Genomic DNA, 25,055 nt, shown 5'->3' with positions numbered 1-25,055 from the left:
GTTTGTGTTGGGGGAGCACTGTTATAATTTCTGAAAGAGACCTGGTCAGGCCTTTTCTTAGGAGACTTTCCACGAAGGTTTATGCAAAAACGTAGCCAGCTTTTGAGGAGCTTTCAGGAAAGAACAGGCCCCCATGGGCTGTCCTGGCTTTCCCTTTAGTGGTTGAAGGTAACTGTGCTTCAGGATCTGGGGCTTAATGGCAGTTTTGCCATATGGGTGGTATCTGGGTACTGCCAAGGTTGGAAACTACTTTGTCCCAATGCTGTTTTAAGGAAAGCCCCAGGAGCCTGCTTGTCATCCAGAGCACTCGGACCTCCAGGCTGCAAGGCTTTGTCCTGCAAGGCAAAGCATTTTACAGCCCTGCAAACACTTGGGGAGCTTTCAAGTTCCTGCTCACAGAGTTTGAAGTGTAGCAGCTCCCAGATGAATCCCAGAATCTCTGGTTCCAAACATTGCTTTGGAATAGCAAACCTGTACTTTGGTCTTTTCTACCCTCAACTTTTAATCCAGTTGCCATTGTGGTCCTTGGATGAGTTGGGTGTTCATTTTGTGGGTCATGAGCTGAGGCACAGAAGTGTGCCATTTGCAAAATCTGTAGAAGTCATCTCTGGCAAAATATAGATCTGAACTCAGGTACCAAGTCTAAAGTTAGCACCCTGACCTCTGTCATCCTACATCAGATCCCTGTTTATAGGCCATGAACTTTCAGGAATTAAGAGTAGATGAAATGACAGTCACTTCTATCCATCTGCAGATAAAACTGGTACCACTTTTAATTAACTAATCTGAAGACCAGGTTAAATAACAACAGAGTTCAATTTCAAAACATGTATGTGGATATTGCATGTATTACTCAATAGATTTGCTCTTTGTGTTACTCTGTCAGGTATGCTTTCATACTGCTTAGCCTTACAAAGCCAGCAAACTTGACAGTAAATGGATTCTGTTTTTTTACACTGGATATTTTATATCAAGTTCAGATGTTTCATGTCAGTAGTCTTCTCTTCTGTAATCATATCTGTAACCCTCAAACAAAACCAAATTTTGAAGTAGGATTTTTTTTTTTTAAGCTCTGATTTCATTCATTAATTTGTTGCCTTTTTTGCATACAACTTTGTTTGAAATGAAATTCAAACCCACCTTCCTAGGGGTGTTGTGTTTCTTCACTTGTTTTATAAGAGTGCAGTTTTGAAGATGGTTTTAGTGGAATATTTGGTGAACAATACACCTAATTAAAGAGAAAATACAGTGTCCTAGGTAGAGCAGCTGTGCTCCTGCCTGTGTAAGTCTAATTGGTAACTATGCTTTTTAAACTTCAGTGCTGACAGCACACAGATGGAAGTAAAAATGAAACAGGTTATGCAGGTAACAAACCTACTTTCAGAAATGTTGAATGCTGACTGATGTGACTGAGTTCTGCAAGTAAGGGCTGCCAGTTACCTCACCTGAAATTCTCCTTTTGCAGCTGGCATACCTCGCTCAGTGTTAAAAGACTGGCGCAAAGTAAAGAAGCTGAAGCAAACAGGAGAGTCCTTTTTGCAGGATGATTCTTGCTCTGAAATAGGACCAAATTTGCAAAAATGCAGAGAATGTAGATTAATAAGAAGTAAGAAAGGAGAAGAACCATCTCACTCACCAGTGTTTTGTAGATTTTACTACTTTCGACGGTAAGTACAGCTCTTTTCCTGATAATGTGGCATTTTAACTTTTAAAAGTAATTATTGGCAAAGGGCTTGTGTGCTTGAAAGCTTGTCTGATTTTTCTGGTTCAGTCAGTCTGTGTGATAAAAGACTCTCTCTAATTTAACAATATTTACATTTGTATTTCTTCTTTTGTGGATTGACTTCATTGCTTTTAAAGCTTTATAGCAAAGGCATCAGAACAGCTGCCCAGTGTACCTTAGGCAAGCAGAAAATAGAGCACATCACCATTACACAGGTGTCTGACATTTGAAGTGGGATTTTCAAAAGGCAAGCTTCAGTTATTCTGGACAAGTTGTACAACCACAGAGTTGCACTTAGTCGTAATTTTGTACGTACGCCAGCGTATGGTGGGAATGCTGCTTGAGTTTTTCTGTGAGTTTTCCAAGGACAGAGGAGTTGTGACCTCCTTTTTCACTATTAATGGCCAATCAAGGAAAACTCACACATCTGGAAGAAAATTTCCCAGGAAATGTACACATACACAGCATAGTGTACGTGGTAAAGGCAGCTTAGCTATTGAGGCAGGACAAAATGGCTTTGGATTGCATGTGGGTTGTGTTGTCAGAATCTATATACCTCAATTTGAACAGGAAATTGTTCATATGATGGAGTTTAATTTTTTATAATGAAGCTTTAGTTACAAGATTTGGTAGTACTACAGGAATCATTTCAAGGCTGGACTTGGAATACCTTCTTCGTAACATTATTTGCTTTCTAATGTGGCAGTGTCAGAGTTTTGGCTTTTTACTGTGTAGAGAATATATCTGTGATAAAGATTTGCCAACATTTTAAAATACAGTTAGGAAATTTAAGAATTTGAGTGCTTTAAAAGTATTATGGTAAAATTTATGACCGTTTTAATTATTTTTCGTTGGTTTTAGATAGTAGGGCTTGAATTGTAAATGAAGTTTGCACTGCTGTTGGAAGTTGTTACTGTAACTGAAAATTCATAATGTCATCTTTTTCATTAAATATATATTTGCATACCATTTTTGGTACTTCTGAATTCAGGACTATTTTAAAATAGTAAAATATGAGGTTAAAAAAAATTAAAGGTGGGGTATAGATGAAACCAAACTTCGGCCAAAAAAGCCCAAAACAAACCAGTAGGAGAATTTGTCTGTCTGCAATTTTAAAGCAGAGGGAGAATGATGAGTAAACTGAAGGCAAAAAAATGCTGAAAGTTTTTTTGTTTGTTTGTTTTCATGCTTCTTTACTGTTAATTTAAAAACCATTTTTGACAGTAGGATTTATTTTTAAATTAAAAAATATGGTAGGATGCTAAAGAAGGTAAAGAAAACTTGTAAGACATAAGGAGTAAGGTAAATTAGCAAGTAAACTGAATGTCACAGTGTAAAGAAAGGTAGATGCAGTTAAACTCTGTTTTCGTTTTTAGGTTATCTTTTAGTAAGAACGGAGTGGTTAGGATAGATGGTTTCTCCTCTCCTGACCAGTACGATGATGAAGCACTGAGTTTATGGACACATGAAAACTACGAAGATGATGAACTGGACCTAGAAACTTCTAAATACATTTTAGATATCATAGGTGATAAATTTTGTCAGTTAGTAACATCTGAGAAAACAGCCATGTCCTGGGTGAAAAAAGACGGTAAGGAAATCTCAAATGCTCTCAAATATTCTGCAGTTTTATTTGAGTGTTTGCATTCATCATGACCCATTGCTTCATATCCAGTAGCTCACTTCTTTAGTCACTGTTGTGCTGGATTTCTCTAGACTATTTATTCTGAGGGTATGTCTGGAAGGGGCAGGGACCTTCTTCAGTGGGCCAGTGCATTTAGCTTTTGTGCAAGAAGGCTGTGGCTGTGCTGGGCCAGGGCTGTGGCCAGGCTGCTGTTGGTTTTGGAGCAGCCTCAGTTCTCAGCTTGGCCTCCAGCTCTCCAGCCAGAGCAGCCAGCTCCAAGCCAAAGCCTGCAGTGAGCCAGGTACTGGGTCCTGCCAACAGACATGGTGGTTCTGACGTGTCTCCTTTCCCAAACAAAGGAGAATAATGTGACAGCGTGGACCCTGCAGAGCATGTGCTAGCACAGTCACCTTCTCCCCAGCCAAGCTGCAGTCAGTCCAGCCTTCTGGCCCATGGCAGATGGGCACAGGCTGGAAACAGGCTGGTGGTTCCACTAATTCCAGGCAACATGAGTAGAGGAGGTGGGGCAGAAAGCAGAAGTACTAGCCAGGTCTCCAGGACAGTCACCTTCCTCTTTTCCTGCTGAATTTAACCATCCGACTCACTGGTTTGGCTGCCCTTGAGATTAAAAATCTCATAGGCATGCAGGTGAAAAACTCATATCCCTTCATAGCATGGAGTAAAAAGTGTATGTTGAAGTTCTTTGTATTTGCAGCCCACTCCTGTTGAGCAGGAATATTCTTTCTGTATAAATTTAAGTCTTGTGTTTTTTAGATGCTTTAATTTCTTTATAATGTACTGATAGTAACATTGATGAGGGGGATGCTATGTAATGCAACCAGGGGGGTAGATGTTGATAGTTTGTTTATGAAGGATCACTTTCCTTCCCTCATGCCCAGATATGCCTGAGGGGAAAATTACGAATGCCTCATCTATAAAGACTATTCATTCTGTGCTTTGCATTTCAATTTCAGTCCTTTTATTCTGCTTATTTTGTATTTCAGCCAAAATTGCATGGAAGAGAGCAGTGAGAGGAGTCCGTGAGATGTGTGATGCATGTGAAGCCACATTATTTAACATTCATTGGGTCTGCCAAAAATGTGGATTTGTGGTCTGCCTAGATTGTTACAAGGCAAAGGAAAGAAAAAGTTCTAGAGGTCAGTTCTTCATGAACTAGAGTATTGTATAGTCTGTTTTTTCTCATTTGTTGTAGAGCTGCAGATCCACTGCTGTAACTGCCTTTCTGTGAAGTGTTAAATTACTGCTTGTGTGTTTTGGTTTCTCTTAAATCTTTCACCTCCTTCTTGTCAATAGATATAGAATCAGTCATTCAGAAAGAAACTGCTGTGTGGGGGGTACTTTAGGTCCTTGTCTGCTTTTTAGTTTCTTTACGTGGATTGTCTTGGATTGCTTGTGTCTTGCCCCTTATGGTTAAATCTTGTTCTTCAGCTCTGAGATTGGCACACCATTACACCTCCCTGCTTTATTATTACTCATTGCTTTAATCTGCCCTGATTTGAGTGCTTCCTGGAGTACCTCCCTTCTGAAGTGCCTGGTTTGTCACATTGACTAAGCAGTCTACTTTTCTATTATAAAAAAGAGATGGAGAAAAATAATTCACACAGTATTTAAAATGAGTGTTAATGGAGGTTTCACAATCCAGCAATCTACACACATATCTAATTCCTATGCTTTAATGGTCACGTCTAGTTTAGTCTTCAGGGAAGTATAAGAGGACTGACCTGAAAACCTGTGATTTCTGAGTGGCCAAGCTTGGTTGCAGTTGAAAGGGGGAATGGTCTGGATATGATCATTGAGCCCTCGGCTGTGACGTTTGTGCTCTGGCTGTGTTGGAAAGGACTGCCCTCCCCTGGGTGGCAGCATTGTGCCCTGGCACAGGCCTGTGATCAAACTCAGTGCCAGGAACTGATTCAAGTACAATGCTGTTTTGAAAAGTGTTTTTATGTGTCATAGCAGCATAAATTCACAGATGTGAAATGTTAGTAAAATAAAGTTTAACTGTTAGATGGCAAGTCTTTGATAAACTGACTTTGTCCTTGGCTTGCAGTGACAGCAATTACAGGATGTTCCCAGAGATTTGCATCAAAGCCTGAAGTTTCTAGGGAAGTAATGTCAGTGTTTTCCAACACCAAGAACAGTCATTAATGCATTAGTGCTGGAGGGTGCTCTGGCAGCTCTTAACTGGCTTAAGTCTGTGTGTGCATGTGTGTGCACATCTGACGTGGCTTGGGATATACACCGAATGTTATTTACCCTAGTGGGAACATGCAGTCAGAGGCTTTTTATAGTGTGCATGTTAACCAGCCAGGAAAGTTTTAGTAAAATGTCTTCAAAGCTTAAAAAAGCAGTATACAGAAGCAGTCTTCAGACAGAGAAGACTTTTTCCCTAGTGTTCCTCAATACATGACATGCAAAAGCAGAAGTATGGTAGCTTCCCTCTCTTGTTTATTTCACATGATGCTGTTGGATTCATATGAACCTGTATGTCTTTTCTGGCACTCTTGTACAAAGTGAAGACCCATCTCTGTATAAAAGCACTTTATACTACACCATTTTCCTGGAACCCATAGTTGGTTTCACAGTTGCTAACTGTAATGGAGAATACTCTGGTTTCCCCCTGCTTCAACGTGAATGTTAGAGGCTTAAATATTCCATATTCAGGTGTTTATAAATGACTTCTCATGAATGTGAATCCATTGTTGACTTCAGACAGTTCATGGCACCATCAAGTGGAATGCCATGTTATGACATTACTATGATAAAATACATTAGGTACATTCATGCTGTTTCTATATTTGTTTTATGTTTGTTTGTTACCAGTTATAGATTTCAATGTTTAGGAGTTACAAAAACTAAAAAAAAATTCATTGGTACATTGTGTAGCTATTACAGTATAAGAAAACAATGCCTTAGATGTGCTAAATGCTTCCTTTAGTCTACTAAAGTTTAGTGTAAGTTTACTTTGCTAGAGGGAAGCAAACTAGTAAAAAAGGTTTGAAGAGTCTCTTAAAACTAGCACTCAGTGGATAGAATACAAGAGTTGAGAAAGAAATTGCATACCTGCCACAAAATCACATAGCAAATCAGTGACCAGGTACTTTGCCAGACTTTTTTTGCTGTTACTCTTCTGTCTTGTCTTTACACTGCATATTACTCTGCCGTGGGCAGTTTTCCTGATACTTCATAAAAAGCCTCTCCTACCAGCAAGGCCCTCTCTGCTGCCATAAAGAATTTTCAACCAGTACATTCAGACTTGGGTTTTCATGGCTGCTGTATTTAATCTGATATAAATCCATGATGCTACTTCCCTCTTCTTTTTGCCACCAGTAACAGTGCAGCTACATGGTAGGCCAAATCAGAGAATTGATTTGTTTGCATGTTCTTCTTTTAGGCTTGTTTTACCCTTTCTGGTTGAAGACAGCTGCTTCAATTGCAGTGTGGCTTGTATTAAATTTAAATTATCCATACAGTCACAGCCTAACAGTCTCTTTTCTGTATGAGAACTCATCAAGGGAGTCTCGCTGCCTAAGTAGCAACTGTAAAGGTTTATGTGAAATTGGCAACTCTATAAATTTAATAAAGAGGTTATACTTAAGAACTTTTGAGGTTATTGGCAAGGATCTGTGATACAGATGAGGCAGTTTCAGATTTCAGTATTATTAAAGCTCTGTATTCTCTTCCTTGTTGTGAACAGTAGCTTTGTATACAGATCTTTGTCACACAGTTTACCAGGACAGAAGACTTACAGTATGTGTAGAAAACCATTTCTAACTAAAATCTGGAAAAAGTTAGTTCTGTCTCTCTACCATTGTAAATAAAGTCAAACAATCAGCAATGTTATTTTGCAGATAAGGAGTTATATGCCTGGATGAAGTGTGTGAAGGGACAGCCCCATGATCATAAACACCTGATGCCAACACAGATTATTCCGGGCTCTGGTAAGACCACCTGCAAGTAAGCAGGATATGTTTTTTTCCCAGTTCTTTCTGTGATGAGAGCCCAGAATTGTTTTTTGAAACTTCTCCTTTTCCATTTAAAAACTTCCAAATTGTGTCAAATCACTGGGGGAAGACAAGTGATTCTGGGTAGTTGACAGCAAGGGACACAAGATGATGGAGTATGCTGACTGATGTCTGGAGGGGTTTTGGGGACAGGCAGTGAAGAAATGCCATGAAGGTGTTGTGACTGTTTCATACTTTTTGAGAGCGGAATAAAATGGCCAGAATGTACTTACTAAATCTGACCTTACCTGTTAAAAGGAAATCTTAGAATAGTACTGCCAAAGAGCATTATGTAGCAACAGTTTTGGATATTTGTTTTTCACTGGTTTCTGTCCATCCCCACCCCCAGGGGGAAAAAAAAAAAAAAAATCACATGTTGTTTTGGTTGGACATCCATAGAGTTCCTTGAAGCAAAATGCAGTGAATGAACTTGAGATGAATGAAAAAAGCTGAGCAGTAATCCTAAACCCAGCTAAATTCAGATTTTTTTCTTACAACCAAGTAAAATTTTTAAAGTGCTGTTATGTGTGGTGGTTGTTAGTGCAACTTGTAACCTCTGCCAGCATTAACTCAGAGCAGAGAAAAGAAAACTGAAATGTGCCCTTAAACTTGTTAAGTAAATTCCCCAGTTATTTTAAACTAGAAATACAGACCCAGTCATTATTTTATGGGTCGTTGCATGTTAGTTCAAGTTGAAATGAAGGTTGGTTGGATTTCATAATAAATTCAAATTGTGACATTCCCCAGAACGGGTTCTGACTGAAACTGGTTTTAATTTTTAAATTGTGAGGTGCTCATCTGGAAACAGCACAGTGAAGACTCCCTGCATAACCTCACTCTTGTTCTTCTGTGCATACTCGTTACCAAACTGCCTTAAATTACATGATCACATGCTAATTTTTTTGTCAAGACGTGGCTCCCTTCAGTCTGTAGTTTGACAGCTTTATTAAATGAAGCAATGATGCAGCTGTTGAACAATGAGGAGTAAATAACTGATGCATGGCTTGCTTGGTTTGTGCCATGCAGTGGGAATGTATAGTGGAGTTTAGATTATTTAGAAGAATATTGTGCAATTACTTAACTAAAGACCTTGTTTCATTCTGCACAAGCTTCAAGGTAAATTGGGCAGTCTTTTTGTAGAATTTTGAGTATGACAATTAGCATTTTTAATAGTTGAGATTTTAAAAAGGTTTGGAGGTAGCATTTTAGCATCACAGTGGGTCACCAGATGACTGAGAGCTAATGATGATTTTCTTCTTAATTGTCTTCTAGTTTTGACAGATCTTCTAGATGCTATGCACAATATTAGAGAAAAATTTGAAATTAAATCACACTGTCAGTGTACCAGCAAGCAGAGCACACAAGCTGGCAAGCTCCCTGCAATGAATGGTGTGTCTCAGGTGAGTAGATATCATAGCTTGTTCAAATGTTCTGATTCTTGTGGATTTTTATATTTGAATAGCATCAGTTGCCTTTTAATTTGTACATGCAATGGTTAAATGCTAGCCTTGTCTTTGAAATACATTAAAGCAAAGTTAAATGCTTAAAAATAAATTTGTTCTTTACAGGTTTTGCAGAATGTCCTTAACCACAGTAATAAAATATCCCTGTGCATGCCTGAGTCTCAACAGCAGAATACTCCTCAAAAGTCTGAAGCAAATGGTAACACTAGTCCAAGGAGTGATGTAAGCACAGACAGCAAATTAACACCACCTGAATCTCAGTCACCTCTGCACTGGTTAGCTGATCTGGCAGAGCAGAAAGCCAGGGAGGAAAAGAAAGGTACCTTTGAAACTGTCACATCATGTCCATGATTTTGGGGGCACCACTCATATGTAGTTGAATTAACTGGGAAAAATTCGGAGTTTTCTTTCCAACATAAAGGAAAGGTGATGTTCTTTCCCCCTTTAATTTTAATCTTGAAACTGCACTGCCTTCTCCTGATGGCATTAGAATCCCTTACCACAAGAGCCATTAGTGAATGCATGGGTAATGTGGCAGTGTTTCCAGCTACAGCATCTCTCATTTGTGACTTGCTCAGCTGCATGTCTGAGATGCTGAGGAGGGTCTTTTTATGGTCATGCTGTTTGTCTGCATTTTGAAGGATCCAGTTCATCCTCTGGTGTGTTTTCAGGTGAATAAAGTACTAGTGCTTCAGTGTATTACCACCATTATAAAATGCAGGATACTGGGGCTGTTCCTATGTCTGCATCATGATACAACAGTATAAACTTCCAATGATTATTTTTGTTTTAGAGAATAAAGAATGTCCTTCTGGAAAGCATTCAAAGGAAGAGAAAGATCAGGATAATTTGGAGTCCCCAAACTGTAAAAGCTCCCCTCCTGCATCCCAAAACAATGAACAGGGCTCAACCTTACGAGATTTATTAACTACAACAGCAGGCAAACTGCGTCTAGGTTCTACGGATGCTGGTATTGCTTTTGCTCCAGTTTACTCTACAGGAACAGCAGTAAGTGTTCACAAGATACATGTCTTTTTATAGTAAGATTTGAAAATATCTAGATTTGTGTTGGTACATTATAGTTAGAGCATCCGTCCTGCATTGCTGTATTGCTTTAAAAAAAAAAAAACCCAAAAAACCCACAACTTGATATGCAATGCATGCATCTACATTAACATTTTATGCATATATATATATATATATATATGTATGTATATAGAGAGAGGGGGGGAGAGAATTGATACATACTATGAAGAAAATGTCCAGGAAGTTCAATAAAGCCCTAATCTGACAAAGATTCCAATATATTGAGTTATGTAATAACTGTATTTCTAACTTTGTCATGTAAGAACGCATGCATTTTTCTGTAAAGGAAGTAGATAGCTCCAGGCTTCTAATTGCTAATGAAATGTTCTATTGTAAAAGAAACTGCATGAACTTCATTTGCTGTTCTGTTGTTGAAGCATATATTTGTTTGTTTTCTAATAGAGTGGCAAGAGTGGAAGGACTATGCCAAACATTCTTGATGACATAATTGCTTCAGTAGTAGAAAACAAGATTCCACCAAATAGAGCACCAAAGATAAATGTGAAATCTGAAATAAGGGATGAGCCAAAGGATAACAAAAAATGTGTTCAGGATGACTCTAGTAAACTGTATGGGGATATTCAGTATTCGTGGATCTGTGATAAACATGTTTTGTGGCTCAGAGACCATAAAAACAGTAACAACTGGAAGCTCTTCAAGGAGTGCTGGAAACAAGGAAGGGTAGGTATTGAAAGGACAAAGTTACTCTATGTTTGCAGGTAGATAAACTACCTTGAGTAGTTTAAACATCAGTTAACTGCTAATAATAAGTAAGAAATTACTGATGTAGAGATGGAAATTTCAAAACCATGTGTGTATGGCATCATGGGTGTGGTTGCTCTTGGAGGAAGTGTTAACAGCTTAGTAAAGCCAAGGTCTTCAGCTCGTGTATTCCGATGCTTTTGTACCCCTGCTTAATTGAAGGAAGTGTTTTATGTCCAAAAGGATAAGTATTGATTTTTATAATTCTGTTGTACTTTTTCCAGCCTGTTCTCGTGTCCGGTATGCATAAGAAAATGAACTTCAGCCTGTGGAAAGCTGAGTCAATTAGTCTAGATTTTGGAAACCAGCAGGCTGATATCTTGAATTGCAAAGACAGTATTATTTCAAACACCAATGTCAAGGAGTTCTGGGATGGATTTGAAGATGTTTCAAGTACGTTTCAAGTTACTTTAAATGTGTTATTCCATTGATTCTGAACATGACTACTGTTAGACACCACAATTAAAAATGCTCTTTATGGATCTTGAGTCTTCAAATAGACTTGAATCTAGAAAGAAAGCTGTGGGTAATCTCTTTCCAAAGAATGTGATAGAAACGTGTATTGTGTACCTGGGCAGAATTAAAGATACAGTAGTGTACTTGTTAGGTCTGACCAAGAAACCAGACAAATGTAATTGTTCCTCAACTAGCTTGAGTTTGCTTTGCATTTTCTTGAGTCTTGAAATTTAATTATGTCCCGTTTTAGGGATGAAATCTTTGTAGACAGATTAAGATTTCATTTGTATGTTTTAATTGAATAAAGCAGTAATTTTTATTCATTTCTATGTTACTTGCAGAACGGCAGAAAATAAAAAATGGGGAAACTGCTCTCCTGAAACTGAAAGATTGGCCTTCTGGTGAAGATTTCAAGGCTATGATGCCAGCAAGGTATTTGAGTGTAATATTAGACGTTCTTAAGTCAATCTCCATGTTTTCTTTCTCCCTGTGTAATGATACAAATTCAATTACATTCTTCTTTGTTTTATTCTGCAGATACGAGGACTTGCTAAAAAGTTTACCCTTGCCTGAATATTGTAGTCCAGAAGGAAAACTAAACTTAGCTTCTCATTTGCCAGGGTTTTTTGTCCGTCCAGATTTGGGACCCAGGCTATGCAGTGCTTATGGTGAGTAGAGTCTAGAAATATAGCAGTTACCTCTTCCCTTAGAAGTGTAAAATATCTAATATTATAACACGTGACAGAAAGCTGAGCTTCTTTGGAGGGTAGTTTTTCACTGAATATAGAGTAAATACTGACTTTCAACAGTACATGCACCTCAGATGTGAGAGTTTATTATTTCTGCATTACTTTCTTCATTTTTCGTTGTTTTAGTCTAACAATATGAATAGATAGCTACCTCCACAGAGAGAGAGAGATATTGTATTTAATAGTCCTGTATGACAAAATACTTAATTCTGTCAATTCTGGTCAGATATCTCAGCATTTTTCTTATAGTTTGTATTGTCTACTGTGCACTCAAAAAACTGTTCAGAAGAGGTTTTATTCTCCTAAACTGTTTCCAGATCCTCCTTTTTTTGCAGACATTTGTACAATTCTGTTTTATGAGTTGTTGTAATAGGACAAGAATTGAATTGTAATTTGTAGCATGATGGCTTTGATTTAAAAAGTTCTCCAGATGTCCTTTGAAATAAAAATGTTAACCATAGTGATCAACATATGGGTCTGAAGAACTGAATCATTAATGACACTTTGATGTAATACTGCTGCAAGGCTTAGTGTTCTGAAATGTCCTTTTGACTTAAACATGTATGTTTTCAGATACTAAAATTAATTTTAATTTTCCTTTTTGCTTGGCAATTTGGTTTGGTTAAGTGAATCATCATAATATCATAGAATGGCTTAGGTTGGAAGGAACCTTAGAGATCATCTACTCCAACCTCCCTGCCTGGGCAGGGATGCCTCTCATCCAGACCAGGTTGCTCAAGGCCTCATCCAGCCTGGCCTTGAACACTTCAGGGAGTGGAGAGAGTTTGCTTACAGCCAGGTATAAAAGTGACACATTTGATTTGATAATCTTTTGTATTCACTGTAAGTATATTCTGCTCTGAAGAGCCTGAAGGGCTGTGAAAGAATGTATTGGTCAGCAAATATCTTTTATTATTCTGCTGAAATATTTTGGTTCTGACACAACTACTAGGTAGGACAGTTACCTGAGCAGGCTAAGAGTTCTCTCAAGGTGTTTGTTAACAAGTAACATTTCTTTGTTCAGCAAGTGTAACAAATGCATGCTTGTAGTTTGCATATCTCAGTATTTTCACATTAAAACCTATCTGTACATTAAATGCTATTCTGTGATGCTTGGTGTACTTAGAGAAATTTCTTCTCAGCTGTTTTACATTTCTGTTTGAAGATGAATATGCAATTCAAAAATTTTTAATTTTATCTTGTAACATAGGTGTGGCTGCTACTAAAGATCATGATATAGGAACCACAAATCTCCATATTGAAGTTTCTGATGTCGTGAACATCCTTGTTTATGTTGGTATAGCAAAAGGAAATGGAGTACTTTCCAAATCAGGTAAAGGGAAGCTCATTGTCAGAGGTGTAGATGGGCTGAATGATCTTCTGCTTTTAAAATTGTCATTCTTTTGAAGTGAATAGAAGATGCCCATAAGTACTTGCTTAAACCCAGGACATTCTTAAGAATTTGCACAAATGTTAATTCTGCATAAAATACACTGCAGTTGATGAATTATGAAATGGTATTTCAAACTCTTTGCCTTTTTTGCCATTACCTATAATTGATACACTGTTCCTGTGTTGGGACTGGCAGAGCTAAAGAAAGTGCAGCATGAAGGATTTTCTCTGGAAGCAGTGGTGGTTCTAACAATTATGTCAGGATGATATATTTGCCAGACCTGCTGTTTATTCCTCTCCCTCTGGATGCACTGTGTTTGTTTTATTGAATCTGGACAGTAATTTAATTTTTCAGCACTGGAGAGCTCAGATTGGTGTCTTATACTCTGTATAAGGTTTATTGCTTATGTGAAACAGTCTTTAAATCGTTGAAATAGTTTTGTTTCTTTCCCCTTTTTCTTTTCTTTTATCATTTCATAATCAGTAAGTGTAGATTTTGGTTGTGCCCAGCAGAGCTGTGGTAGGGTTTGCTGTCTTTGCTTTGTTCACACTTGTGTACGTACAGACTTCATAGCTGCAAAATTTCAGCATGCTGGTAGAGCTCTGGCTTTTTAACAAGCTGCTGCAGAAGAGCATCCATAACAGTGCTATTGCTGACTGCAGGAAAGCACCTTTTTTCTTTTAAATTTTTGGATTTTTGGTGCTTTTTTATTTCAGGTAGGAGAATGTATTCTGTGAAATTCAAGAGAGAAGAAAAAGTTTAAAAAGTAAATGCTTTTAAAGGTATTTATGGTATTTCATGTTCTAGTAACTAATTACAAACACCAAACAAGAGGATTGCCGTGGGAGCTTCTGTTACATTCATTGAACTTTATCTGCTCAGTCTCAGTCCAGAAATTTGAACACCAGAAAATAAAGTGTTCCTGTTTCACTGATTTTTCCTGTCTCACTTTTAAAAAGTGTTTTTATGTTGAATCTCAGGAGTTTTGAAGAAGTTTGAAGAGGAGGATTTGGATGACCTTCTAAGGAAGCGATTGAAAGATTCAAGTGAATTACCTGGTGCTTTATGGCACATTTATGCTGGCAAAGATGCTGACAAGATAAGGGAGTTTCTGCAAAAGGTTAGATTTATAATAGATATTTTAAAAATACAATCTAAGTAACTAGTAAATTGACAAAATCACAGACTCTATTCCCATGCTAAGGGAAGCATGCACATAAAGCTCTGCAGCACATAAATCCTAATGGACCTGCTACATCAGTTAACAAATATATAATGTATGTACTCAACTGTAAAGATTTTCAGCTAGCCTGCAAACTCTGAAGGTTCAGGAGTTCATTGGAGATACATTCTTTCCCTCTCTGTATTAAAAAGGAAATTTTTACAGTTTTAGTATTGGCATTTGTAATGTTTTTATGTCACCTATTCACTCCTGCATTATCACTGAATTTTCCTGTGCAAAAAATCTCAACCGTGCAACCTGGCAGCCACTGATTTTCCTAAGGACTTTGTCATGCCAGTGAGCTCAAAGAATGTGCTTTGGCTCTTGGTGAAGATGAGAGCATGGGAGGATATTGTACCCAAGAGCAACAAACTTTTTCAGCTTTACCTACAGTGCAGATCATTCTTTAGCGTATGATGGACAAGTTAGAGCCACATCAGAACCTTTCGGGCCATTACTTACCATGTGGGATGAATATCCACCAGTGGGCCATTGGTAGTCACAAATGGCCTTAAATTTAGAGATACCATCTTGGGAGCAGTTTTCTGTGCCTCATCTTGAGGAGGTTTTCATCCTCTAGAAGGCAGTCTTGATGGGTAACTTAGAGATACCAAAATATAAGGGGTTGTTTGAGGAAAGGAAGACTTCAGTGTCTTCTACTATGGGAAGAAACCTGATGAGTTTTAACTGGCTGAGCCAAAGGGCCCATATACAGGCTGGAGGCCAAGGTCCCTGCTGCAAGCAGGCAGAGCCTAAAATTCATCAGCAAAGATTCTCTTGGACAATAAGGCAGTGCTTCAGTCCCAGCACAGCTGTCCTCTGGTGACTCAAGCATTGGCTTTTTGGCAGGCTGAACTGTGGGGGAAAATAAGCACTAGTAAATAAAATAGAGCTAGGTCCAGGAGATTATGAATTATACAGCAAGGGTTTTCTGCTCATTCAGAAAGGAGACGCTCATAAAGGAGATGGTTGGAAAAGAGCACTGTGAACAGAATCACGATTGGAAGGAAATAGGTGGGCAATGAGTATTACTCAGGGTTTCTTTCAGAGTAAGTCAGGGATATTTTGAAGCTCGCTGAGCAAGCAGGTTTAAAGTATGACACTATGTTATGAAGTTAGTCATTTGTGGCTACAGCTTGCCACAGTATCCAAAATGAATTGTGTACCCCCTTGTATTTTTGGTGTAGTGGTATTTTTTGAATACCAAATTAGAGATAATATGACTAGACCTTGGTACCACTTTGCCTGCTGGTAAAAGAGAGAAAATCTTAGTATCTTTTTAGTACAGAAGAAGAGCGATAATACACAAGAAGTTTCAATCTCTGCATCACATAATTAAGTATATTTAATATCAATATGAATCAAACCCTACATTTTTAATGAGATAATTGTCTCCTGAGCCAGGACAGATGGGTTGGATATGTGTTCTTTATTAGTAGTTACTATGATTGATTAATTGGCAAATTATATGGGGTAAAAAGTGAACACTGTGGTTTACTTGATAAGAAATGGTTGTTGGAGTTATATCTACCACTGTCAGGAAGTTTGGGTTCTTTATGTCCATTTTTTCTGAATTCCTTGATGGGATGGTTGGAAAATGCCTTCTTGTCAGTGGTTGAGATTGAGAGGGGATCTCTTAAAGTCCTTTTATCCAGTCCTGTGCTCAAGCAGAGTCACCTAGAGCAAGTTTCCCAGGACTGTGTCACCTTTAGTTTTATCTGCTGCTTTCTTACTGAGATAAGGTTGTGATGTTGTTTCCATCTTAAAACTGAATGTTGTGAGATTTAGGAATTTGCAGCACAGGAAGTCCTGGGTCAGATTTTATTTCCTTGATGAAATAAGTTACACAGCAAACGTGTTGCTTATTAATAGGCTGTTGTGCTGGATTCTTTAAAGCTTTACATTTCGAAGTGTTGTCTGTAGATATCCTCAGTTCAGTGAGGCTTGCCAGTTCCTTAGAGGGTCTTTTGAATCTCTATCTTAAATTCTCCTTTGGGTATTGGAACAAAGTTGTGTTGCTTCATAAGTATACTTGCAAGTTGTCAGCACAAAGTTCAGTTTCTTTTAGAAGTGACTTAGGATGTTTTATGTTCTTACAGATAGCAAAAGAGCAAGGCTTAGAAGTTTTACCAGAGCATGATCCAATACGTGATCAGAGTTGGTACGTGAACAAGAAACTTCGCCAAAGACTTCTTGAGGAATACGGAGTAAAAACCTGCACAGTTATTCAGTTCCTTGGTGATGCTATTATTCTGCCAGCAGGAGCACTTCATCAGGTAATGTACATCTGCTTAAAGACACACCAGATTAAATAGCATAAATACAGTAACTTTTCTCAAAGATGTAACTATATCTGTACTCAGCTTTTATTTTCCTACTGGTAGCTATTAGTGTTTATGAATGTATAGTTAATTAACATTTGCTTCTATAGATGACTAGCCAGTACTAATACACAGCAGCTTGAATGCTTGAAATAAAAACTGCTCCTTTTTTCCTTTAATGTAAAAAATGAGCAGACTCTTAACAGCTTCTTTCCACTTTTCACTTCATTATTGAATCTCTAAACAAACTGGTGGTAGGTGTGGCAGAGTCAGGGTGATGTGGGTTTCTTGTTTTTAAGTGTTTTGGTTTGGTTTTTTACTGCTAAACCAGAAGTTTAGAACCAAAATATGTCTGAATGTCAGTTGTCTCTTTCTTCAGCTGTAAGAGAATTGTAGAGGCAGTCAGGGTGCAACAAGATGTTTCTGTAACACATTATCCCTCTTGCAGCTTTCCTTCCTGTAAGAAAGAGTGACCTTTGCAGCAGCTGGGCTGATTTAGTTCTTAGTTATGTAAGAAAAAGCACAGCCAGTGGGGTGGTTCTGGAGAAGCAGTATGGATTTGTGTGGCAAGCTTCAGTCCTCTCCTAGCACAAAGCTTTTGTTCATTTTGTTTGGTGCTCTTTTTTCTCACAGTCTGCTTCTTGGTGAAAGAAGAAAGCAGAGTTGTTTAGACATGATTTTTGGGCAGCTCTGGGAATATTTCTTTCCACTCTGTGAACCTTTTCCCATTTCAACAGGAAATGCAGCCTGCTGCCTTGCCAGCTCTCAAGCACCAGTATTTAGGTGGCTGGCTATCAAGGCGTGATGAGCATCCCCACCCTGCAGCAGGGCTTGTAAACCATCTTGCTGTTAGACTTATCATTGATCTCCACCTGAGTTCAAGCAAGGCCAGGCTTTTCTGAAGGCCATGCTGTTTGTTTTCTGATTTGCAGATCAGCTTCCAGCTGCTGCCTCTTCTGGGCAGAGGAAACAATGGCTTGACCAGGCGTGACCAGGGCAGGAGGATTTACTCTGAAAAAAATGGCTGGGTTGTAGTGATGACAGGTGTTACATCCTTAATCTGTCTGCTGGCTGTGTCACTTACTGGGTGACACTGAGTGCAGCAGGTGCCTTACCCAGACCAGGTACCTTACCCAGACCAGACTCCTTTGTCATTCTTGCAAGTCTGCAGATGCGTTTCATGTGGTGGTGTGCAAACCTTGTGTGATCTGTGTGGTTTTGTTTTCTGGCAAAATAAAGAAGAAAGATAAACACTAGTGACCAAATCCTGGGTTGTTGTAGGTGGCTTTTTCCTGTACCATGTTTCCAGGGCTTGATGTTGCTTCAGACAAGCAGAAATTTCAGAAAAGCAGAAAGCATCTGGCATTGATGTTGTTCTTAGTTCCTGTTAGGCTAAAGCAGTTAGGGTTCCCAGAGTTGGCAAGATTTGTATTGCATCCTCTGGTAACCTTATTCTGATCTCTCAAATCAAGGATGATGCCCAAGATACAAGAGTCAAAAGGGAACACACAGAAAATACCCAACAATATGGGAAACATTTTTAATATAGAATGTGGAATTATATAAAGGTGTACAGATTATAAAACATGAAGCAGCAGGACTGTTCAGGTTTCCCTGCAGTTCATGGGTTTAAGGACCAAAAATAAGACCACTCTTATCTTTATCTCCTTGGCTTTAAACTCCAGATTGTGTTTGAAGTGGTAATCCTCTAGCTTCTGGCACTAAGGAGTTAATAACATGATGTTTTTAAACCTTAGTGGGTGAAGCTGAGAACCTTTTCATCTTCAGTAAGAAGTTCCTGTGAATCTACTGCGTAGGAGGAAATGAAAGCATCATGTTCTTTCATGTACATGTGTAGTGCTCTGTGTAGAGTTGCATAAATACTGACCTTAGGGATCAGCACCAACACTTCTTATATACAAAGCACATTTTAAACACCTAAAAATAAGTCTGAACAGGAATACATACCAGGTCAAGTTTACATGTAGTTTCAGATTTACATAGACATCATGAATATTTAATAATTAAAACTGAATTAGTTGCTACTAAATTTGGTGGGAATTAGCATTTTTATTAATGTTGTGGAGCGGAGGAAATCAGGCTGAGGGATGGAGTTAGGGATCTGGGCTGCCTGTGGTCACTGCGTAATGTGGCTTAGACCCTTCTCTCCTGCAGCCAGCTGGGATTGTTGCCACACTGCTGCTTCTAACCCACTACTATAGAATTACATGTTCTTTGACACAGAGGAGGTTGAGTGTATTTCTTCTAGATGTTCCTTTCTCCCTTCAGCTTCTATGGATTCATGCCTAGCTTTTAAAGTAACCTTAATATTCCATGGTAGCATAAAGCATTTGTCTGGCTTCTCAGGTTTTTTGCCCTGCTCCCTGTGTATGTGCAGACAGCAGTCACATCCCCTTTGTGATCACTCAGTAAAGTCAGACTGTTGTGTGGTGGGATGGGAGGGAAGGAGAACCTCTCCTTCAAACTGTGATGGTCAGAAGGAATTGCTCTCTTGGGGAAACCAGAAATAGGTAGTGTTGGGCTGGTCACCTTTGCATATGCTTCCCTGAACATACTGAGTGATGCAGTGTAGGATTGCACCTCCTTTCTTGGATGTGTGAGTAGGGGAGCTTGGAGTGTCCTCTGCTTTGTGAACATCTGGGTGCTCTTCTGGCACTGGGAACAGCAAGCCCTCAGCTCTCCTTGGAAACTTCCCCAGTTTAAAAAAAAAGGGGCTTTTACTGTTCTTTTGAACGATTTGCTCTTTCTGCTGCTCTGCTCTGGGTCATGCTGTGTCACAGCTGTCTTTTAAGGCTGCCCTCCCTGGTCTTAATTTGGTGACCCCAAATTTGTGGAATGCTTCAGCATTGAATTAAAAGCTGGAAATACTTGCGTCAGTGATGGAAATGTGTTGTTCAGGCTACATGCAAAACTTGTTCATAGTAGAACAGGTTATTTTAATCTTGTTGTTCATAGTGGTGTTATCTTGATTTAACAGCAGGATTATGTATTGTAAAATAACAGGCTGGAGGTGAGGCGACATCCTGGCGATGTTGCGATAGGGATGTAGGACGGGGCATTGGTGTGCGGGAGCTGCGCATGCGGGGCCGAGCGGCGTGAAGAAAGGCGGAGCCTCGGCCTCAGGGCAGGAGCCGTGTCCGTGGGGGTGGGTGGTTTCCTTCCTGCCCGTTCACCTTTCTGGCCCAGCCGAGGTCTTTTCCGACCCTCGCCTGTCAGCCGGGCTCTGCTGGAAAACCCCTGCTGTGTGTGGGCTGAGGGCCAGGCCCTTCTCTGGGTTCAGCTGGAACTGGCAGAGTCGTGGGAGTGCTTAGTCCTCAGCCCCGGGAACCTCGGGGGAATTGTTGCTAAACATACTTACTTGTGTGTGTCATTGTATTAGCTTGTATTATAAATATTATAAATAGCACTGCCTGTGGGCTGTCAGGAGGGCATTCCCATGTTAAGGACCAGCCTGGCTGGGTAATATCTGTTCCCCTCCACCCCCTGAGACCTGCACCCCAACAAGACGGGCCCTGGAAGGGAAGGAGGTTTAAGGCACAGCAGATTGAAAGAGCTGAGGGCAGCAGGGTGCCCAGGAGGGTGTTGAAATCAGCAAAACCTTGTCTTGGTGAGGAGAATGTGAAGGAGTGGTGTGGGATTTGCATGAAGGGCAAAGGAAAACAGGGGCAGGGAGAGGCTGTAAACAGGTGAGAAGTGGAAGAGAGGGGGCTGGAGCTGCACAGAGACCTTTCTGCTGCAGCTCTGTGAAATTCCCTGAGCACTGCTGGGAGCCCTGTGGGGCCACTTCTGCAGCTGTCTCCTTGCTCCTGGCTTTCTGATGTTTCCAAATTGTGTGGCATCTCAACAAACCCTCTTGTCTCCAGAATGGTTTTGCTTCCAAGTAATCTGCAGGAGGAAGTGGTGCTGCTTTTGTCCTTCATGACTGCTAGGCTGCAGAAAGGCTCATGTACAACATGTGAAAGGGCTGCTAACCTAATAAAATAGCACTTGGGCAGCATTTCTGAAGAAGGTAATTTTTAGATAAGTGCTGTGTCCTAAGCTGTGTTGCCCCCAAAGGTTTTTTTGTGTTCCTTATCAGAATGGAAGTTTGAAGAGTAGGCATTACAAAACTGTGTTGCTAGGCTTGAGGTTAAAACATAGAGCATCAGTACTGAGCAGGGTGGGAGGGCTTGCTTGCTGGAATGGTGAAGGTGCTTCCTCCCACCCCTCCAGGCTTTTAAATAAGCAGAATTGACATTGCACAACTATGAGCAGTTGTTGGAATTTGGGGAAATTAGTTTCTTGGCATGCTGTAGAAACTGTGATTTGTAAGGGCTTGGGGGTGTAAACCCAATGCTGTGTGTTTCTGAAGAGTGTAAACAGGAGTTTACAGGGAGCATTTTGTCCTTTCCCCTGTCCTCCAGGCACAACCTGGGTGGCAGGAGATGGTGTCTCTCAGTTTCTCTGTAGTTACTTCTCTCAGTAGTTGCTTCTCATCAGTATGAATAAGTGTTTAGAGAAAAAAGGAAATTATTTTTTCCTTTCTGCTTCTAAACCTGCCCCTTTGTTCATGTTTTTATTCCTTATTTCTTAAAATATCTCCACCAGCAGTTACTTTTCAGCAAACGTGGCCAGTTGTGCCTGTCAGAGCAGGGGTGCCCTGTGGGTGTGGGGGAGCTGGGTCCCACAGGGCAAGGCTGCGGCTCGGCCCCTCTGCGCCTGCGCGGTGCATTGCGGTAATGGTGCACAGCAGCAGTGTCTGTGCAGCTGAATGGGGGTGGAATAACACCTCGGAGTGTGTTGAATTTGTGTCAGAGCCATCTACAGGAAGAAGCAGTGGTGCACAGGCAGATGTGTGGTGTTCAAAGTGTCCCCCTTGCCAGAAGGCAGTGTAAATAAGACAAATGCACGCACTGCTATGTAAAACTCATGCAGTTGCCCTTTAGTCTGATGAGCCTGTGGTTGAAGAGATCTCAGGGCTCACTGTTTTCGCAGCTATCGCTGCCAAAGGATACCCCCAAAATATTAATTATTAATCTCCTCTTGTCATTTTGGATAGGTGCAAAATTTTCACAGCTGCGTTCAAGTAACCGAAGACTTTGTGTCTCCAGAACATCTCGTGCAGTCCTTTCACTTAACGCAGGAGCTGAGGCTGTCAAAGGAAGAAATCAATTATGATGATAAACTGCAGGTAGGAAATGAATTCTTCTCTGGAAGCTGTTGGGAGGGCAGGGCATGCTCAGGCTCATTGAAATGCGGAGCAGTTCGTGGAGCCACTTCCTTGATGCTGTTCACACAGAATAACAATGAGCAGCAGCATGAATGCCAGGGGTGTAAATGACTCTCCCTTGAGTTGCTGGTTTTATTTTTTTAATTTTTTTTTTTTACCATCCTCTCAGTCTTAAAGGCAGGTATGATGCAGAGTTCCTTACAAAATCTGTCTGTTCTTGCAGGTTAAAAATATCTTGTATCACGCAGTTAAAGAAATGGTGAGAGCTTTGAAGATTCACGAAGGTGAAATGGAAGATATGGATGAAAACTGAGCGCTCTCTGCTATTTTGTGTGAACATCAAGTGGAGGTTATTTTTTCTAATATCTGAACAAGTATGCACACTAGTTTAAGCTTCACAAACCATCAGTGCCAAGAGAACAGTCATCGCATTTACTGACACTGCAACGGTAGAGCTTGTATCACAGCCACTGTGATTACACCTTAGACTTGCAAACAATTGAGCAGCATTCTGCTGTCCTGTATTATAATGTACATGAAGTTTGTGAAATGTCGAAGATTTAAGATGATGTATTTATTTTTGGAAAAAAACACAAAATTCTATGCTATATTGTTGATCAAATGTAAATGTGACTTGTACAGTTTGCTAAAATAATTCAGATATTTTTCACTACATTGAGACAGTTACTGTGAGAGTAGGACACAAACACCAGCTATTGCCTGCATTTGGGATCTTGCTGAGTCCGCACAGCAGTCATGTCATAATCTGAAAATTACTGCCAAATAATTGTAAACTTTGTAAATATAAAGTATATAAAGTAGATATTAAATACAGACACTTCAGTATTTTATTGAAGCTATTCAGTGTACAATTAAACGTTTTCAAAAGGTGTAATTTATTTAAAAATTGTCTCATTTTGGTAAAATTTATGTGAACTTTTAAAGCTAAATATTAAACTTAATATGCTGTGTAAATATATACATATATACATTCAATGATGTATTTTTTTAAAACATTGGCTTGCTTTAATTTGTTAAAGTGCAAGTGTTACACATGCTTTGTACATTGAAGTTGAAAGGGGTTTTACATTTTCCATTAAAATGACTTTATCAAATGTTGTCTGGTGGTTGTTTGTTATGTTTGTGGCCCCGTGTGACAGCCCGAGCTGTTGGCTCCCAAGAGCTGTTGGCTCCCAGCGGTGCCTCGTGGATTCCAGGATCCCAGAGCCTCAGGCTGGGAACTCTCAGCTGCCCTCTCCGGGCCTGAGACAAAACTGCGGCGGGAAGTGCTGGAACACAGCTCCAGTGGCTGAGCCAGAGAGAGCCCCTCCTGAGGAATAAAACCATTCAGATATTGCTTGTGCCCTGTCTTTAATCCAAGAATTACTTTGGGCGTTGGGGGGAAAGAATTTCTATAGGACAATTTTTTATAGCATCTTGGCTCTTTACAGTTCAAGTAATACAGCAGAGTAATGGATCTTTTTTAAAAAAATTGTCTGTTTATTTAATAATAGAGAGTTGAGCAGTATTCCAGCTCTTGGAGTTGATTTAAAGTGTAAATGGATTTAAGTAATTAATAAGTTTAAATTTTTGTATTAAATATTAGCTGCCTCTGTTAGAGAGCTCATGATGTGTCCCAGTCACTACCCTGGGTGCTGCTCATGGTCTGACAAAATCTGACCAGCTTTTGGGTCACCAAAAAAGAAAGCATGTATAAATTATCTTCAGAAAAAATGAAACACAGAAGCAGTTTCTGGTTGATTTTGTTATTCTGTCTTGATTTTGGTTTTTTTTTGTTGTTGTTGTTTGAAGTTGTTAAGAAAAATACTGAGTTAATATTGCTTTGCTTGGCTTCTCGACTTTGTACCTGGCCACGTGCAGCCTCCCCCTCTAAGGGTGCAGCAGAGGCAGAGCATTGCCTGAAGATTCAACACCTGCCAGTGTACATTTGCAAGGGGACTGTTGTTGCACTTTTTAATTTCAGGATATATGAGTGAATCTGAAGTCTATATATTTTACCCTTTTGAGTTGAGTCTCGATGAGGAGCTTGTAATATTTGTGAAATGTGTTGAGGCTGCTGAAATTTGCCTTCCTGCTGCAGATGGCCATCTCAGCTCCCTGCCTTTTTGTCCACACAAAGAGTTGCTGGGGCCTGGCCCAGGGCTGTCATCACAGCTCACCCCATGTGCTGGGCGCCATTGTGGCTGAATAGGAGGGAATCAGTTGGTTGCCCCAGAGTCACCAGCAGAAAGGGTCACATTGCTCTGTCAGTCCTGGCTAAAGCTTGGGCTTCTCTGTCCCTCCTCACAGGTGCTGGGGGTGCCTCATGCAGTGGGCAGCATCTCCTGCTCCTAGGGCTGAGCTTGGGGACTGTCCCTGCGGCCCTCAGCACTGGTGGCAGCCACTGTCACCCTGCAGACCTGCCTGTGCCTGTAAGGTTGAAGAACTCTGAACAGAGGCTGCTTTGTATTTCCACCTGTGAATATTTAAGTTCTTCCTTTGTGATCTTTTTTACCTTTGCTGATGATTAACATTTTGTTTTTCCCTAAATGAATGACAGAAGTGTTTATCTGCAAACACGAGGGAGAAGTGGCAGGTGAACCCTTCTGAAGAGAAGCCTGAGAGACTGACCAAAAAATTAAGATAAAAAGTCTCATTTTGGAAAGACAAACCTGATGGGCTCGAGCTGCAGTGTTGCATGATGTGCTGTGCAGTTACTGCTTGCTGCTTTCCTAGCAAAAGTAAATTGGTAAGTGGGTTTGAACTGCAATTAAGATTTTTAGTCACTATTGATTTTAACTATCCACTTGATTTGTTTCGTAAATTGATAGAGTAGTTACACCAGATGTATAGTTCTAAAATTCTATGGTTAATGTGTATGTCCGGCGGGTTTGCAGTGCATAAAAACCTGATGGGTTTTGCACATCACTTTGGGAATTGCTGTGGGTGTGGATGGGGGGGCCTCTAATGGCAGCAACAAGGAGAATGTTTCCCAGGAACTGAT

The 25,055-nt window shown here is 39.9% G+C and overlaps 1 protein-coding gene across 3 annotated transcripts in view; it reads left to right on the top strand.

The window, feature by feature from the left end:
• JMJD1C (jumonji domain containing 1C) overlaps positions 1-23,185 on the top strand; it is a 163,901-nt gene extending 140,716 nt beyond the window's left edge. For 2 of the 3 annotated variants that reach the window (XM_030452803.1, XM_030452801.1), the window contains 16 exons: positions 1,466-1,667; positions 3,100-3,314; positions 4,352-4,504; positions 7,217-7,306; positions 8,642-8,769; positions 8,938-9,151; positions 9,626-9,840; positions 10,321-10,599; positions 10,905-11,073; positions 11,478-11,568; positions 11,674-11,804; positions 13,096-13,218; positions 14,259-14,398; positions 16,600-16,776; positions 21,881-22,012; positions 22,275-23,159. In XM_030452803.1, coding sequence (XP_030308663.1) covers positions 1,466-1,667; positions 3,100-3,314; positions 4,352-4,504; positions 7,217-7,306; positions 8,642-8,769; positions 8,938-9,151; positions 9,626-9,840; positions 10,321-10,599; positions 10,905-11,073; positions 11,478-11,568; positions 11,674-11,804; positions 13,096-13,218; positions 14,259-14,398; positions 16,600-16,776; positions 21,881-22,012; positions 22,275-22,364 — 2,549 coding nt within the window. In that variant the 3' untranslated portion in view covers positions 22,365-23,159. Of the gene's footprint in view, positions 1-1,465; positions 1,668-3,099; positions 3,315-4,351; positions 4,505-7,216; positions 7,307-8,641; positions 8,770-8,937; positions 9,152-9,625; positions 9,841-10,320; positions 10,600-10,904; positions 11,074-11,477; positions 11,569-11,673; positions 11,805-13,095; positions 13,219-14,258; positions 14,399-16,599; positions 16,777-21,880; positions 22,013-22,274 lie in introns of all 3 variants that reach the window. The other variant, XM_030452804.1, reaches the window with a different exon arrangement.
• Positions 23,186-25,055: the final 1,870 nt, after the last annotated feature.

Source organism: Calypte anna, chromosome 6, assembly GCF_003957555.1.
Source record: "Calypte anna isolate BGI_N300 chromosome 6, bCalAnn1_v1.p, whole genome shotgun sequence".
Lineage (NCBI taxonomy): Eukaryota > Metazoa > Chordata > Aves > Apodiformes > Trochilidae > Calypte > Calypte anna.
The sequence above is the reverse complement of the archived record's forward strand: the minus strand, read 5'-3'. Positions and strand labels throughout refer to the sequence as shown.